The sequence below is a fragment of the Colletotrichum truncatum genome (assembly GCF_014235925.2).
Source record: "Colletotrichum truncatum strain CMES1059 chromosome Unknown Contig_0010, whole genome shotgun sequence".
NCBI lineage: Eukaryota > Fungi > Ascomycota > Sordariomycetes > Glomerellales > Glomerellaceae > Colletotrichum > Colletotrichum truncatum.
In genome coordinates, this window is record NW_027222407.1 from 1,123,755 (window position 1) to 1,140,741 (window position 16,987).

At 52.3% G+C, this 16,987-nt stretch overlaps 3 protein-coding genes across 3 annotated transcripts; all 3 read left to right on the forward strand.

Moving 5' to 3' along the window:
• Window positions 1–4,236: 4,236 nt before the first annotated feature.
• On the forward strand, window positions 4,237–6,032 carry CTRU02_213756 (uncharacterized protein; the record flags this gene model as incomplete). Its single annotated transcript, XM_036732913.1, has 2 exons — window positions 4,237–4,432; window positions 4,492–6,032. The coding sequence occupies 2 exons, from the start codon at window positions 4,237–4,239 to the stop codon at window positions 6,030–6,032; spliced, it is 1,737 nt and encodes a 578-aa protein (XP_036575338.1).
• A 341-nt stretch (window positions 6,033–6,373) lies between these two features.
• On the forward strand, window positions 6,374–7,478 carry CTRU02_213757 (elongator complex associated protein kti2; the record flags this gene model as incomplete). Its single annotated transcript, XM_036732914.1, has 2 exons — window positions 6,374–6,379; window positions 6,432–7,478. 2 exons carry the CDS (start codon window positions 6,374–6,376, stop codon window positions 7,476–7,478), a joined length of 1,053 nt encoding a protein of 350 aa, XP_036575339.1.
• A 5,880-nt stretch (window positions 7,479–13,358) lies between these two features.
• CTRU02_213758 (ph-response regulator protein palh rim21) lies at window positions 13,359–15,599 on the forward strand (the record flags this gene model as incomplete). Its single annotated transcript, XM_036732915.1, has 1 exon — window positions 13,359–15,599. One exon carries the CDS (start codon window positions 13,359–13,361, stop codon window positions 15,597–15,599), a length of 2,241 nt encoding a protein of 746 aa, XP_036575340.1.
• Window positions 15,600–16,987: the final 1,388 nt, after the last annotated feature.

Below are 16,987 nucleotides of genomic sequence, written 5' to 3' on the forward strand. Positions count from 1 at the left end.
GGCCACATCTTTGTTTTGGACGTTCCATAATCATCTCCAGCCAGTCAGGTCATTGTGGCAACATAATCTTGAACCCCTTTGCTGCTTTCTTTCCTTCTATGACATGTTTTGAGTGATTGTGTTGCCTAAAGCTCACGCGAGACTTTAGTCTGATGTTCGCAATGATTTCGTGCAAGCTGCAGTGAAAATAATAGAAAATGATATAAACATGATTTAAGTGCAGATACCCATGAAGCCCACGAGCTTAATTTCAGCTGAGACCTAGCTAAACTGGATTTTGCATGGAGGAAAACTCCCTTTCCATGGAAATAATGTGAGAAGCCATACCAAGAAATAGTACGTGATTCTTGGTCTTCAGCCCAGGACCCAGTCGCCCGCTTCGAGGTTAATAGTTGTCCTCTCTGGGGGGAAATTCTTAACTATACACATCGCATTTTAGACGGATTTGTGAATGGTTTGGCTCGTCTAGACTTTTAACTCCATGAAAATTAGCCCATATTATAAGTGCCGCCCTACTAACAACGTTTTAGTGAGCCTGAAAGAGTCATCGTTCCTGTCAGCGCCTGAGTTCACCTCTAATTATGTTGTGAACTGTAATCTACTACGCTCTCCAAGCTTCATTTTTTGCATATCAATCGTAGGAAGAAACTAGTTGAATTATTTATCGAATTTTTTTTTTTCTTCAGTCGTTGATTGTCCTGTCATTTTTAACACTTGATCGCCCGTACTTTGACTCCTGTTGAATTGGGTGCAGCTGGACGGCGAAAAGGCTGAACGCGATCCAGTTCGGCTCTGATCACAGCCTCCTCGTGAGCCATCCCAAAGTGCATTGGTCAGTCCTCTGGTAAACAGAAAGGAAGTGCAAGTACAACATGCTGAACAAAACAGAGACCATATTTTTTTTTTTTTTTTTTTTTTTTAATTGGGAGAGGGGCTGAATCATTTTGCTAATCACAACTCACATTCGCCAAGAATGAAGCCTCATTGCACTAATCAGAAGGCCAGGAACATTCAAGATTTAGGAGCGACTCGTCAGGCTACCCCTCACGATGATCAGAGACATTCAATGCATAGTTCCTATATGAAAGAGCGCTCAAAGTGTAAGTTGCCTGAGGTCAGGGAAGCACATGGACTACTCGATGGCACCGGCCATGGCGCCTCGTTCAAATCGTGGAATGACGAGAATTTAAATCTCCTCGTGATGTATGCGTACAATGAAGCGTTAACTACTGGGATGGTCACTAAAGCGAATCCTTAGTCTGATCGCCTCTCATGTCATTTTCCGAACTTGTCACCGACGTCGATAGGCTGAGCCAAGACCCTATATGCAAACTAGACTCTGTTCAAGCGCCATATGACTAACAAATCGGACCTGCAGTTGGCCTGAAGCCTCCATTCCAGTGCCTTCGTTCGTGTCCAGCGACGCCCTACTAAAGTCTTGGTTGTTTTAGCGTAAGGCCACCACGGATAACATTGCTTTACACCCAGCTGCGTTGGCTTCAGTCTCTTTTAGAATTGCCTGGCTGGTTTCAGGTCAACCGAGTTCAGGTAGGGGACAGGGAGGTGTGAATCTTTTCAATCATTGGAGGGCTGCAGACCAAGACATTGAGGCCGATAACTCAACCCTGTGTTCCAGGAGACTCTAATTCAACTCATGATTTTTTGTTTGACCAACCCATCAAGGAATACTCGGGAAACCATGGAGAAGACCAGACAAGGGCAAAAGAAGTTGTCGATACCGATCCACTTGACCACGAGGCTCTGTACAACACCAAGATATCATATCTATACTTGGATACGAGATGGGTTGTTTCAGGATGTGTTGGCAGACAGAAGCCGGAGCTGCTCATTTGAGGACGGTGATGACACCATCGTTTAGAGATATGCAACACGAGCCACAAGCTTGGAACTGCTAACTACATGTTTGAATTGTTGGTTGAGCCGCTTCCAGTTCCTTGGTGCGTTTATCGTTCACCCTTGCTTGCCTTGTGGGTGCCTTGAACTGTCTCATGATCGTGACGGCAGTGGAACAAAGAGCCGAATCTAAGCGGCATGAGATGATACAAACTCCTTCTAAGATTGCAGCTAGATTGTGAACTCAAGCTTTTCACATGAAGATCAATCCAAGCTCCCTTCGAAAGGGAGAGGCCAATGTCGAGTGGGGGGTTGTCTCTGTGTCGCACTGGAGCGGAGACTCTGTTAGCCCATACCACTAGCTACAGCAGATGGCTTCCATGAGCATGGGCATACGCCTTGCTCGACTATGCGCATCAAAACCCCCGAAAAGTTGCAGCACTTATTATCTATTTTGAGAAGGAAAAAGAGATACCAGACTGCAAGTCAGGCCGAACTGCAAATACGAGTTGTGTTCCTGCTGCTCTCTATTCATAAACCGACAGGCGAGCAAATCGGTGACTTTCACCCTACCGAACGATGACGTTGACTTCAAGAGAAAACAAAAAAGTAAACATAGCAGCTACATTTCCTCGGCAACCAAATGTATAATTGCGGCTCTGTTCTGGCGAGTGAGTGTACGCAACTATGATACGCGACAGCCGGCCTTTTCACCATGACGTGGCTCGTCCCTCGCAGTTCAGGAGTGCGTAGTAGCAGCAGCAGGGATCGTAAGTCAGACACTTTTTTGGGGGGGAATTGGCAAACCTCGACCTGCAGACTCTACCGAGCTTCTGCCTAAAAATCCTGGTACCACGCCCTCTTCTGCCTTACCGATCCCACCAGCTCAATTAATCATGGTAAAACATACTGCGAGAAAGAGGCACACTTACGTTCCATATCCGGGCCACCGCACCGTAAACCTACCAAATCATGCTGCAGGGTCTTACTCCCCTTAGGCACCTTACCAGGATTAGTCTTTTGATGACTCCGCGATCTGGAACTTCACGCTGAATGTCCATGACTGGTGATATTCTCCCACTTTTGGCTGTTAATGGCCGTTTAGTCGGGGGTTTTTCTTCTACTTGATAGCATTCCCCGTCGCTTTACCTCGGGATAGACCCGGCCTCCCATATCCTGCCTAAGATTCTTAAAACACATTTATAGTCTGCCTTAGGACCTGCATTTTGCCTCTTGATCAACTCGTTTTGGGAGACCATCACACCCACTCGCGCTTTCATCCATCCTCTTCTGGACAGTAACACTCAAATCGGCCCACCACCCGGCTGCCTCACCTAGGCGAACCACCAAACTCATACACATATTCTCTCACAAGGCATCAACTCTCTGCAACGTCAACACCTTTACTGTTCTTGCACATTTCTCCCCAACACAACATATACAAACGGCGATGATAGCCAAGCCAGAGCACATCGTCAAGACTCCAAGTGGCGAGGAAGGCCAGCCTGTAGAGACACCATCAGCACCCCTTGATCCCTGTAAGTGTCAACTCCATTGGACCAGGCGAGCGTAGTCCTCAAACTGGCTTTATTTGCTTTACCGCATCCCATCCTACCGGAACCAGCGACAACTTCCAATTTTCCAAGTGTCATAAAGCTGACTTGAAATGTTGCCAGTCTGGGGTGCTTGACATCGCAACATGCTAGTTCAGACAAGGCGGAGCGGGTGGCTTCTGAATGAGAGGGAGCGGTTTTGGTCGTCGATCAGTAACACTATGACCTGCCGCTCATTACCACGATGGTTCAAACGGGTGCGGTTAAAAGGTCTTTACATCGGAACCAATAAGAATGTACTTTTATTATTAAACAATATATCCAAGTAAACTAGCCGGTGTCCGAAGACTCGTGTAACGAAAAACACGGTGAAAAAAGACATGTTTGATTGTCGCGCCTTGCAAGAAATCTGAGATATTGCACTGCTCAAATCTTTAGGAATATGAACTTTCAGCGATCGAGTCATCCGCAACACTCCATAGGTAACAACGATGAAGCTTTAAACTCACAATCATATGACCCGAAACCGTTATGATGGACAAATAAAGGTTGAGGGCAAGACAGAATCTCAGACAGCGAAGTGCACTTTCGGCTCGAATGGACGTACCACAGGCAACTGAGACTGGTTTAGGCAGGCAGACAAGCAGGCAGGCACCCCAGTTAGCGGGGGAGGCCCAACGCCTTGACCACTGTACGACTGGGATTAAGGTTCTAAGCCTGGCGGGGGGTCTCCCGTGGACCCTCCGACTTTAATTGATAATTGCCCACAGGGCATTTCCGGTCGCGTCGCCGCACTTGAGACGCGTCAAACCCACCAACGTTGTCGGTCATGGCGGTCTTAACTTCATCGCTCTCCGAGCTGTCCGCCATCTCGTCGCCAGACTCTTTTCGCACTGCGATCCAGTCGCCTGAAGGAGCCGAAGCTATGGGAGTGAAGAATGTCCCTGCGACGACGTATTCTCTGGCGAGCCAGCTGCCTCGCGAGCTGAAGGCGCACTGCCAAATCTACTTGGAGGAGCACCTATGTGCGTCTGCCTGTCATGCCCGCATTCCCTTTCGAACTTTGAGCTGACTAGTGTCACAGACAATGGCGCACTGGGCCTCCTCAACAGCCTTCTAATTGCTGGATACACTCGGAAAGGGATCGCCAAGAAACCTGTTTACGTTCCCCCGGCTACACATCTGGCCCTGCTCAACACGCTGGCCATCCACCCAAGCCATACTACTCGGGCCGCTGGCCCCGATCGTCTCGAGGTTGGTTCGCAAACACTTGACTATCTGCGTAACCTACTTGCTATCGTTGGGCCCATTAATGCCGGGTTCAAAGATGCCTTCCAGTTCCAAGGGGTGAGCTATGGTCGCCGGCACAGGCACCATGATGAGGAGGACGACGAGATCGACGGTGACCAGGTGAGCAACAAGATGGCCGTCGAAGACAGCATATGGCACCGCGCGCATGACTTCTGGGCTGTCGTAGGCTGGGCGTTCAACTGCAGCAGCATCCACCCTCGCCGGTGGCGCTACTGGAAGACCTGGTTGGAGTTCATGGTTGATGTCCTGGAAGCGGACCTTCAGGAGCGTAAGCGTATGGACGAAGAGTCAACGTCGCCTTCCCAGGAATCGACTTGGGCACATATGCGCGGCACTATCCTTGTCATGTATATCAAGCAAAAAGCCGACTCCAATCGGTATGGATTGAAGATGATTCAGCAAGCCCTCTTCGCCGAAGGCAACAGCTCAGCTGTAGCTAAATTCCCTGAGATCTTTAACAAGGAAACAAAGGGTCTCCCCAGCGAGGATAAAACGCGCAAGAGGATGGCCACGCTGGACATTGAGAACGATCAGTTTGGAGACTATTTCAACGATGATCTGGTGGACTCAGAGCCTTCTCAACCTGGGACCCCTACCACTCCAGCCACCCCGCGCACACCGGCGGGAGCAACAGGCGATCTCGTTGCTCCTGAAGTGGCCGAGTCTATCCCTATACGTTTGCGTTTGATGGACCTACTGTCAATAGTCGCTGGATACCTTCCTGGCGACTTCATGACCTACGCCGAATACGCTTCGGATCTCTCCAGGACGCTCAACCAGCAGCCCCTGTCGTTCTTCCGACAGTTCATCTCAGACATGAGAGTGCACGTCAACCGTGTCTTCGAGCTTGAACTGTTGGCGACCGAACTGGATCTTCTGCTGCCGTCGAGCTATAAGGATCCCGGAGATGTCGTGTCAACCGACAGCGGCATTATCATCAACGCCGAAGTGCTCAAGCTCTGCTACCTACCCCACCATGCCAACACTGTCGATATAGAAGATAATGCCAGGCTCGCGCTGATTCTTGAAAGCCTTCTTTATCACCTGACCCCAGATGAAGTTAGAGCTACCAAAGATGATTTGCGTGCAGCGGCTGCAAAGGGCATCGAGGCGCGCAAGACCAAGGCAAAGGTCTCGAAGCGGAAAGAGACGAGAAGCTCAAGTCGTCGGGGCCAAAAGCAGAAGGAGCTTGGTGACAGAGAACGGTACGCGGCAGAGATGATGGAGCTGGCAGGAGAACGAATTTTGTCGTACATTGACATCATGGGTGCCATTGTAGAGGAATCCGACGAAGACCACGATATGACGGATTGAGTGATTGGTTTAGACATACAACGAGGAGGTGCAACTCCTTGGATGGGCTGAGTGAGGGGCGTTCTATGGTGTTACAAGACTTAATGATACCCATACTTAATATTCCATTAAGGTTCGAATTGTTCACTGTTGCAGAGGAGGGACATTACGGTTTGTTTTCTCGTCCTCGTTCATCGACAATGTTGAGCTTCAAACCATGATCCTTGGTGCAAGTGCACGCAGCCCGATTGAGTAGGTGGGGTAGCCGATCACGAAAATTCCCCAGAAACCCCTCCAACATTTATTTTCAACTTCAACCCAACGCCACCTCTAAGCTTCGCACCAGAGCAGACTACGCAAAGATGCCTGTATGTGCGCTCCTACCATGCGCTCTAGTCGATACTGACTGACGTAAACCAGTTAATCATAGTCTCCGGCCTCCCGACGTCGGGCAAAACGACCCGTGCGAAACAGCTCCAGGCGCACCTCGCGAAGCGCATCGCCGCCGCCGCCGCCGAGCCCTCCTCGACAGGAGGAAGTAAGCAGCCCTACAGGTTACACTACATCTCGGACTCGACGCTCTCGATCTCAAGAGAGGTTTACGACCTCGACCCGAACAAGGTGCGCGCACACACACGCTCGGCCAACGCCTCGGAGAAGGACGCTCGCGCGGCCGTCTACGGCGCTGTTAAGCGCGTACTGACGGACCGCGACATTGTCATTCTGGACGGTATGAACTACATCAAGGGCTGGCGGTACCAGCTGCACTGCGAGGCCAAGGCCGTGCGGACCCCGAGCGTGATTTTGCAGATTGGGTGTGGGGTCGAGAGGGCCAGAGGAATCAACGAGGAGCGGCTGAGGAAGAGGGAGGAGGCTGCGCCGACGACGGAGACAGTTACGGAAGGAGAGGAGAAAAAGAAGGACGGCAGCGACGAGGACAAGGTTGGCGACGAGCAGGCTTACGACAAGGAGAACTGGGAGAATCTCGTGTTCCGCTACGAAGAGCCGAATCCCATGACGCGGTGGGACAGCCCGCTCTTCACGCTCATCTGGGACGACGACGAGGCGCAGGCTTCCAAGGTGTTTGACGACCTCTGGGACGCGATCGCGGGGACGGGCCGTAAGGTCGTGAAGCCGAACCAGGCGACTGTCCAACGCAGCCGCGACGCTGGCGGGGATTACCTCTACGTGCTGGACCGCGAGACGCAGGATGTCGTCAAGAAGATCCTGGATGGACAGGGCGACGAGGAGGGCGGTGAGGTCAAGATTCCCAACGGCGGTGATGAGCTGACGGTGCAGCTTCCGGGCCGCAAGGTAGGGCTGCCGCAGCTGCAGAGGCTGCGGCGGGCCTTTGTCGGGCTGAACCGTGGAGGCATCGGGCTTGAGGGTGTGGGCAACTTCAGCGTGGAGCGGATGAGGGAGAGTTTCGTCGGGTACCTCAACGGTAGCTTCGAACAGGAGGGCTGAGGGCTGAGGGCTGAGGGCTGATGGCTGATGGGTGGTGGGTGGTGGGTGCTCTTTGCCTCTCTGGATGGATAACGGGTTACGGGTTACGAGTGACGGGCGGAGGATTGAAGAATTGATACCCCTGGAGATGGAACACGACTGCCGATTGAGAGTTTCTCTATTCGTGACGTCCTTCGAAACTAGCACTTTGTGACCTACTCTACCGCCTCGTTTTCAACTCCTGTGATACCTAAACAATACTAATAGGGGGACGACTCTGCCTCAGTTAGTCGGGCAGCTAGTGGTGTTTCAACAATGATTGGGCACGTCTGACTTAGACTTCACCTCTGGGAGCGCCAAACCCGCCAAGGCTACGGGTGACGAGTCAGAGATGTGTTAAAGCTTGGAGGTATTTTACGATGGGCGACCAAGACGGCAACATCATTGGTATCTTCTGGGCTTTCGTCAACCTGCCAACACTTTGGAAAATCGAACGTATCACGCTGACGCGACAGGGAAAATAAGCTATTTCTGTCTTTGCTACAGCGGGCCAAACCGGATGCTGCTGCCCGAAATGGCCTTGAGCAAAGACAGAGCCGGTTACCTTGGTTGACGGCCGAGGGTGTGCAGTTCCCGTGCCGCGATAGAGTCTCTGAGAAAACAGGAATCCGGCATCTCTTTTGGGTTGCTGCTAGCGATCCCAAGATCGGATCAGGAGATTTCTGCGTCACCTCGTTCCCTTGATTGGTAAAAGCAGGGGGGGTGATTGTGCGTTTTGGTAAGCCTGCAGCTTCGCTGATACTGCAGCGAATCTAATGAGCAGGCCAAGGACCATACCCACCCCTCTAGAACGGCCTGGAGCGTGTTGGGGTAGAAGCCTTTACCTGCAAGGTGTTTCCGGCGGCGGCAGGACTGAGATCTGCGCGTGTAGTAGCACTAATCTGCGCATCGCCAAGAGCCGCATCGCAGCCTGGGTTCACCAAGACCACCGTATACTATAACGATTAGGATGAATTGAGCAGGTTTAGAACTGGCCACATCTGCGGAAATAACGCTATACCTTCTCGCTTCTCTTTGTCAGAGGGTCGAGGAAATCCGAACGGTCTAGAATTCACAAGAGCGGGCGTCATTTAGATCTAGAGACACGCCGTTGAGACGAACAGTACGGCAGGACGACCCGCCCGTTTAAGTTATGGATGGCAACTACGACACGGAAGGTCACAAAAGGGGTATTAAAGATGTGCCACATGAGGCAGACTCGGCGATTTCTTGAGGGGGTTTTGCCGAGCCTGAGATAGAAGTAGGACAGGGTTATGGCATCGAGAGAAAGCTTGTCGTAAGCCAAGGGGCCTTGGTGATCCCAAGAGTCGTACAGGCCGCAAAGCCCAGACAAGACTAAGGGAGTGACGGAGGTCCCGGGGGTTTGGAATAAAAAAAAAAAAACGCCGGCGCAAGGGTGGTAGCCAAAGATGTCACGCCGGCGATGCCAACCAGCTGGCAATAGTGAAACTGTCAGTACAGAGGGCTTCCTAAAAGATGCCAACGCTGGCTTTACTGGCACTAGTTTGAGACGACACATGTGGCAACAGCTGGCCAGTGCAGGCAAAATGTCGCATGTCGGCCGACTTGGGGTTGAGGTGAGACTTTGCCGCTTGCCTCACCTTTAACCACGTCGCCTCACATGGAGCCGGCAGGTAGCGACAGCTAAGTCATGTGTTGGAAATGTAAGGATGGGCCGATACGATGTCGGGGGGTTTCTAAACTAGCAGTGAGATAGTTGGCGAGGGCGATGGATAGGAGCGGGTCGTGGGCCGTAGAAACCGAAGCGAGTTGGCGCAAGAAGGATGAGCAGAGGAAAGTATGGGGATGGCCTGTTGGATCATTCCGTCTATCTGGATTGTCGAAATGCCATGCTGAAGCTGAGGCAATGACAACATGTGTATACATCAGAAAAAGTGCAGATGCACAGTTCGTCGGAATCAGGCATTTTACTGTCGGACGGGAGCTATAGGATGGTCGGCCCAAGCCCCAGGCAAATGAAAGGGCGGACGGGAAGGAAAGGAACAAAGAAAATGTGAAGGAAAATCGCCAAGACTTTGGCAAGCCACGAGCGATAAGCTTTGCCAAGAGGAACAGAGCCAAGACGGGCAGGTGTGGGAAGACTGGGACTTGGGTTGGGGAAACTGGCAGAGGAAACGGCCTGGAGTAATGGGTAAGGGAGGAAGGAGGGAAAGTTGGGCAGAGAAAGGAAGAGCACAAGCCACGTCTTTCCAGTGGACTCCCAAGCACATTGGACCTATAGTAGTTGTTGCTTCCTCAAGCAGGCTCAAAAATTGGGAAGGCAGGAAAATGCCTGCCTGAGAGGTCAGGCTAGAGGATAAAAACAGACACAACACCATTACGCCTGCCACTCTGTACCACGCAACAATGCGGGGTTCGATGCAGCCCATATCAATTTAGAAAATGGTCATTGGTTCTCTAGCTCGACTCATCTAAAGAGCCAGCAGGTTTTTTGGTTTTTGTTTTTGGGCGATCGGTCAACTGGACTACGCCCGGCTTCTAGAGCCTAAGTATACTTCGTAGTAGCAGCACCTTGGATACTTCTCTTTAACAACGTGGGCCAAGGGACGATTTGAGCCACCACAATCGTACCATGGCCAATAGATTGTCTTCAACCCAACTTAAAACAAATCCCTAATTATCATTTATTTTGCCTTTTCTCAAGAACGAGCAAGACCCAGTGAGCTTCCTCATGAACCCTGCGTCGATGAGTGCCTGCCGTTGGCCCCGACCCCGGCCATCTTCTCCTCCCTCATCCGGATATGAATATAGGTAAGTTCCGAGAGAGGATGCTCGCACCGGCAACCTCACCTCAATCAATCACTACTGTACTATAGTAGGAAGAAGAAGGGGAGCCGTGTTAGTGGTGGCCTTTGCTCGGACTGGTCCGGTCATGGGTAAATTCCATCAAGCCCCCCTCTCCTCCCCTGCCTTCAGTTTTTGGCATTAACCTATTAGGGATGATAGCCCGGGCATATCCACTTGTAACTGGACCCACTCTTCGCAGAAAGCCACCGGTGATTGGAGGAGATATGAGGCACGGGTCGAGTCTCGATTTGGAGGTGGGTCTGATGTCGAACACTGTGTTGGACACCCCAGGTACAGTGTGCAATCCTTCTAACCACAGCTCATTTATCATTTCCCTTTCCAGGTCAGGGCACCCACACCTAACTGAGGCAGGGCAGAGTGGCAGCTACGGTGCTTCTACAGCGCCAATGATTGCGTTTATCTATTCCCGACTTTGACCGTTCTCCGATTACCGTCCAAATTCATTTGCAACTCCTTCCGATCCCTAGCTTATACACTAAACGGAACAAGGAAAATGTCGGGTAGATGCCCGGCCTCCAGGCTCAGGCACGCACCACTCTATTTCTCTCTGCTCTTTGTCCCTTCATCGCTCCCTGTTATGCACACAAGCAAGCTAGAAGACTTGATCCGATAGCAGTAGCATCACTACCGCTACCACCACCACCATGCCGAACCCTGAGGAGATCTACGTCGACAGGGGGACTTGGGGGGATTCGACTGAAAATGGTCGTACTCTTTCCATTTCTTCCGTGTTTCAAGAGCCAAGACAAAACGCTCGGAATCTAAGGGACGACTGGTGGCCATCTGAAATGTATTCCCGACCGTCCGTCTCCGTTTCAGGGTATTTCCCTCAAGCGGGGAGGCTTAGCAAAGTCAGCATCCAGGGCACCGTCCGCTTCCAACCTTCTTGCAGCGGGCACACGCAAGACACACTTTTTCGACCACTAACGGCGAGGGGTAGCCATGCAGCCTGCCCGGTCTAGTGTCGGGCGTACAGTGTCTTGCTCTATTCTCGATACGTACTGAAAGTGGTAGCGCCTACGGAGTAGTGCCCGTAATCTACTAAAGGGCCATGTAATCATTGTAATGACAGCGCCCACAAAGACCCAAAGACCCATCAATTTCACTGCAGGTGGCTGACAGCCAGTGGGCGTTCTACGCCGCCAATGAGCCGGACGTCCCTGGAGTTCGCTGAAGAACGGAAACGGTAAGGGGCCCTTCTTTCTAGTTGTTTGGGCTTATAGACCCAAGGAACAAGTTGTGGGAATATGACGATTGACCCTGACGTATGCACTACCAAGAGACTACGTTATGCTCTCGACGATGCCAACAGGTCGTCAATGCTGCTCGAAGCATTTCGGCCGGAATGAAATGACAGTATCTGACTCTCATCTCATCTTTCGCAGTGTGGGCAAGAGTGAGCCTGAGGTGGCATGAGGGGACAGACTTGAGAGTCCGTCCGTCTGTTGTGCGTCTCGCTGCTGCAATCTTGATGCACGAGAGGTCCAACAAAACCTCGTAACCTTGACCTTGGTGGGCCGTCTTGCTCTTGCTCGTTTCGCACTCACTTACGGTGTGCACTGGTTGAGTTTATTTCGTGCGCTCCTTTCATGGGATCGACGTTGGGCATGTGGAAGAGTGACCGACCGGCACTGCGATCCAGATGAGTAGACTGCAGAACTCATACCTCATCCTGATTGCATAGGGGATTTTGCTTTGTATCTTGTCAACCTCAACGGCGAGAGCACTTTTCTTTTTGGTCTTGTAGATCTCTTCAAAACCCCTCGGGTCCGCCAAGGCTGTCACAACATGATCGCGCTGTATCGCGACGTCCTAGGGAACATCCCGATCCTCTGACTCGGGATCGTACAGTAATGCTCTGTCAGTAAACTGTACGTTTGGGATGGAAAATACCCATACTAGGTTAACTCTTGCCACTGAAATCACGTATCAGGCACTGTTGCCCGCCTTGTACACCGTAGCATTCATCACTGTCCGCTCCCCCCCAGCTCTCATGGCCAAAGGGGGGTGGCAGCTGGTGTGGTTCTAACCTTTCGCACTATGCTTTTCACGGTGTCCTATCCACCGTAACACAGTATGCTTCGCCATGTTCGCGCAGCACGTCTCCTCACACTATCTCCCCACCCCTGTCCAGGTAGACACACCACTGCACCCACCTACCATGTAGTACACACCAGTCCAGCACCAGTACCAACACCGAGCAAGTACCAGCAGAACCAGCAGCGTAGCGTCGTTTCTCTCTACCCAATTCTCCCATATCCATCCGCTTCCCCCGAATTGCTATTCCAAAACACTTTCGAGACGGCCTGCGACTCCACCGCGAGCAAATCCAGCCAGATTTGGCCAGCAATTTCAACAAAGCGCAATAAAATACAGCGCGCCACTCCCCGTTATCCTTCATTCTGTACACCCCCCAAAATAGTGCTCGCTCGCCCATCCTTCCCCCCCAGCTCTCCTTTTTTCGCCCTTCCTCTTCCCCCGTTTTCTCTGCTCTCCTAAGAATCTCTCGGCGCCCAGCCTGCGATCGCTCCCACATCCCCCACACGCAAGCCTTCTTGGAACCTTTTTCTCCAGTGTGGCCAACTGACGATTCTCTGTGACTCGACCCCGTTGTATCGACAACTTGACCGCGACCTGTCGTCACTGTTATACCTATTTGCTGGGCAGTTTTTCAACAATCTTCAATCCATGCTTCGGCCCCCGAACTACCTCTCGATTCCCTAACGATTTTTTTTTGTGTGTTGAACTGGAACTGGAACGCCCGGACTCGTGCCCTCGACTCTCTCTGCAGCCGTCCGCCCGACCGAGCCCACGAACTCGCGTCTTCCCCCGACCTCGACAACAACCCCGACAAACCAACCCATTAATCGAACCTGCGAATTATCTCGACAACTTGCATGGTACATTCGATGGCGAGTGCTCGCGAATAAGAGGAAACCTCCTTAGATCCTCGCCTGCGGCTGGCCGCTCTGTTCCGAATCGACAAGCACCCGACGAGTTGGCGCCGCGACCATGGTGGACTTCGCTTCACCTGCGAGTCCTCTGCCCTCTTTAGGGGCAGCCGCCGCCAAATTTGCGACTGCTGCGCCCGTCATCATTGCGAATAATGGAATCAACCACGAAGAAACCTCGTCCGGAGGCACCGTTCAATACAGCGATATGCGCGACGAGTTCTACGCCTCCATCTTCCCTGTCTGTTACGCTCTCGCCGCCACCACCGTGACGGCATATATGCTTGTTATCATGCTTTTCATTACCCCCCGGTCCTTCCTAGACGGCGGAATCGTCTACCTCGGACGACGCGGCTTTACCAGTGGAGCAACCTCGAATGGAATCAGCATCGGTGGACGTCCATGGCTGCAAAAAGTGGCCGCTGTGACCGTGGCTATTTCTCTGACGATCGCCAGTGCCGATACTTTCAAAGTCGCCGAGGAGCAATACCTATGGTCAATTCAAGACGCCAAAAAGTTGCAACTGGAGGTTATGGAAGGTACCGAATTGAAGGTGATTCGCCTCATCTCCGACACGTTTTTGTGGCTGGCACAAGCCCAAACTCTCACCCGACTCTTCCCACGGCAGCGGGAAAAGGTTATTATCAAGTGGACCGCATTCGCGTTGATTACCCTAAACCTCATCTTCAGCGCCCTCAACAGCTTCCAGTTCCCCGCCAGCGGGAGCCAGGGAAACGCCCGTCCGCGAAGCTTCGTCGACGCCGTTCCCGCCCTCAGCTACCTATTTCAACTCTCACTCGGCCTCTTGTATGCCGCGTGGGTCATTTATTACTCGCTCATGAAGAAGCGTTACGCCTTTTATCATCCGTTGATGAAGAACATGATTCTGGTCTCCACCCTCTCCCTTTTCGCCATCCTCGTACCCGTTGTGTTCTTTGTATTGGACATGGCACAGCCTGAATTTACCGGGTGGGGTGATTACGTTCGCTGGGTTGGTGCTGCAGCTGCCAGTGTCATTGTTTGGGAATGGGTGGAGCGGATTGAAGCGCTGGAAAGAGAAGAAAAGAAGGATGGCATTCTTGGACGCGAGATCTTCGACGGAGACGAAATGTTGGAGGTATCTGCGTCGGAATTCCCATGGCTTCGACGGAGAAAGAACCGTGGCGGCCCCAGAGATGGCGAGGGCGGCCAGGACGGGCCTGAAGGTGGTGGTACTGGCGCTCAAGGTCCTCCCTCTGGTGGCAGAGGTAACCTTTGGCCTGGCATGACGTCCATTGCGAACAGGTACCGCGGCAATCACAACAATCAGAACAACTCTACCGCGAACAACGCCCAAAACGGTCAAAAGTCCATCGGTGGTCTTCTTCGTCCGCCCATGTTGCCACTTCGACCCGCTCCTGCCGTAACGCCCGTGAGCCGAACCGATACGGCTAGCGCAGCCAGTACTGTATATGCTGTCAGATACCAACTGCCGTCAGAAACAACGTCACGGACACCAGAAGCCGCTGCTCAGCGCCCTAACCAAATATCACCGCAGCGGAATGCCGCAGCACCCATGTCGAGGAGCAGCTCGACATCCTCCAGAAGCGACTCGAGTTCTGATAACGATGCCGCGTCACTGGCAGCACCCGTGCCCAGACAAGCAACCCACAAAGCCGTCGAGATTGACACGGAAGCCCAGGAAGACCCGAACATGCAGAACAGGAAAGGATGGAGGTCTTTGGTTGGTAAGCCATTCTTCCGTCTTAACGCACGCGATCCTCCCGCAGAGGTGATGGCCCATACCGAGCCGAAGCCCGAGGTTCGTGGAGGCCACGACGACGCCGGAAGATGGGATTTCAAAGCCCGCCTCGAGGACTTTGCCGCGACGCAGGCCGAGAAGATCAGAGAAAAGATGCGACCAACCCCTGAGACGGACAGTTTACCGGTGACAGTCATTCCGGCACCGCCCAGGCAAGGAGCCGCTCTGGCACAGCTTTTGGAGGAGGAACGAACTGGCGGTCAGGAAGCACCTGAACGTGCAGGATTGACTAGGACCGCCAGCGATGCTTCGGCTCTCACCCCGACTACCGGAGTTGCGCTTGCTGCACACCCAACAGGCGCACTGGGAAGAACGACAAGCAACTTTTCTCACTTATCTCGCGGTGTTAGCCAGACTGACGAGCCAGCCACCACCCAACTCAATCGACCACCTTTATGGCCCGGAGTGCGTGCTCAACCTCAGGAGTATGACCAGCTGTCGCCCATTGTGCCACAAGGCAGGCGGCCAGCAGACGACCTTGGACCGCCGCCCAATGCTTGAAGCGGGCCCTCTGATGACTGAGCGTGTTTCTGTTTGGGTTATGACAAGCGTGGCGCAGTGGCTTATTTCTTATATATCATATCGCATGACGGCGCATCATCAACTTTGGGGAAATGGAAGGCTCCGGTACGAGCCTTGATTTGATTTTTTAGGTGTATATTGCGGAGTACATGGTACGGACTCGATGTGTATATGGGGAGATGGATGCCCCGAGGGGCTCGGGACACCAAAACATAAAACAATCTCGCCGCGAATAATGAGTAAGGGGCCGGGATAAGAGCCCCTACATGTACATGTTGGGAAACAGGACAGCCTAGCCGGTGACGCGGGCTTAGAGATGGGCGTTGCAAGATGAAATTTTTCACTTCCAAGGAGGAGGACCAAGCTGACTTGGATCATGAGTTCAGTGAGAGCAAGCAAATCGCGTGCTGGAATTAGCAGGCCTCATGTCGCGATGGGGACAGACGAATTGGGAGGAGATACCAGGTGCTGTCTTAAGGGGGGGCATGAGGTGGTGAGAGGATGATAAGCGACAGTCGCGTCAATGATTCAAAACCGTTAACATTCACCTGCTTTACGTTCCTCTATATCGTGATCCATGGCTGTCGTGTGCAAAACTTGATCGTTTCTGCTGCAGCAGAACACTAGTACCTTTGCAACAAATGTCACTTGATGCCCCCTCCCCCCTGGCCCCCTGGACATTGTATTGGAGTGGCCAATAACATAACTGACAGACGATGGCACTGGGTAGTTTAAAAGTTGAAGCACAGCTGACGTGGACGTGGACGTGGACGTCCTCGTCTCACACTTTGTAACGCCGTTGCAACGCAACCGGGGGCGATTGGTCCGGGAAATCCAAGTATTCTGATTCAAGATTTTCCGCGTCACAACCAGCTTGGCTAACCAATCCATCGGGAGAACCAGCCAAATTCTAAAGCACATTCTACTCCCTCCGCACTCATATCGCAGCGGTAGGTAACGACGTCACACATCGGACCGAAGGTTAGCAAAGTCAATCTCGGAACACTCGACGCCGATGAAAGTGTATCTGGTTTTCAGGAGAGAGAGCACAACGTTCGGGCTGGTGGGGGGTTGTCTGCATCTGACGCCTTGGCGTTCGCGGCCTAGGCTACGCGGGCGTTGACACTTGAGGAACGACCAGGGTACTAGAGACTCGGTGGGAGCTTTTTTTTTTATTTTTATTTTTTTTATGAACCGCTTTGAAAAGCTCGGGGGAAGTTTTGCCAAGGTACGGGTGGCTGATGCCCAGCGTGTGTGAGTGAAGCCTACAGTTGAGAGGTATGAGATACTCTGTCTGTCACCTTGTGAGTGTATGTGTGTGTTCTGAGATTGGGCCGCGCAGTGTGGACCCTAATTACGGCGATATT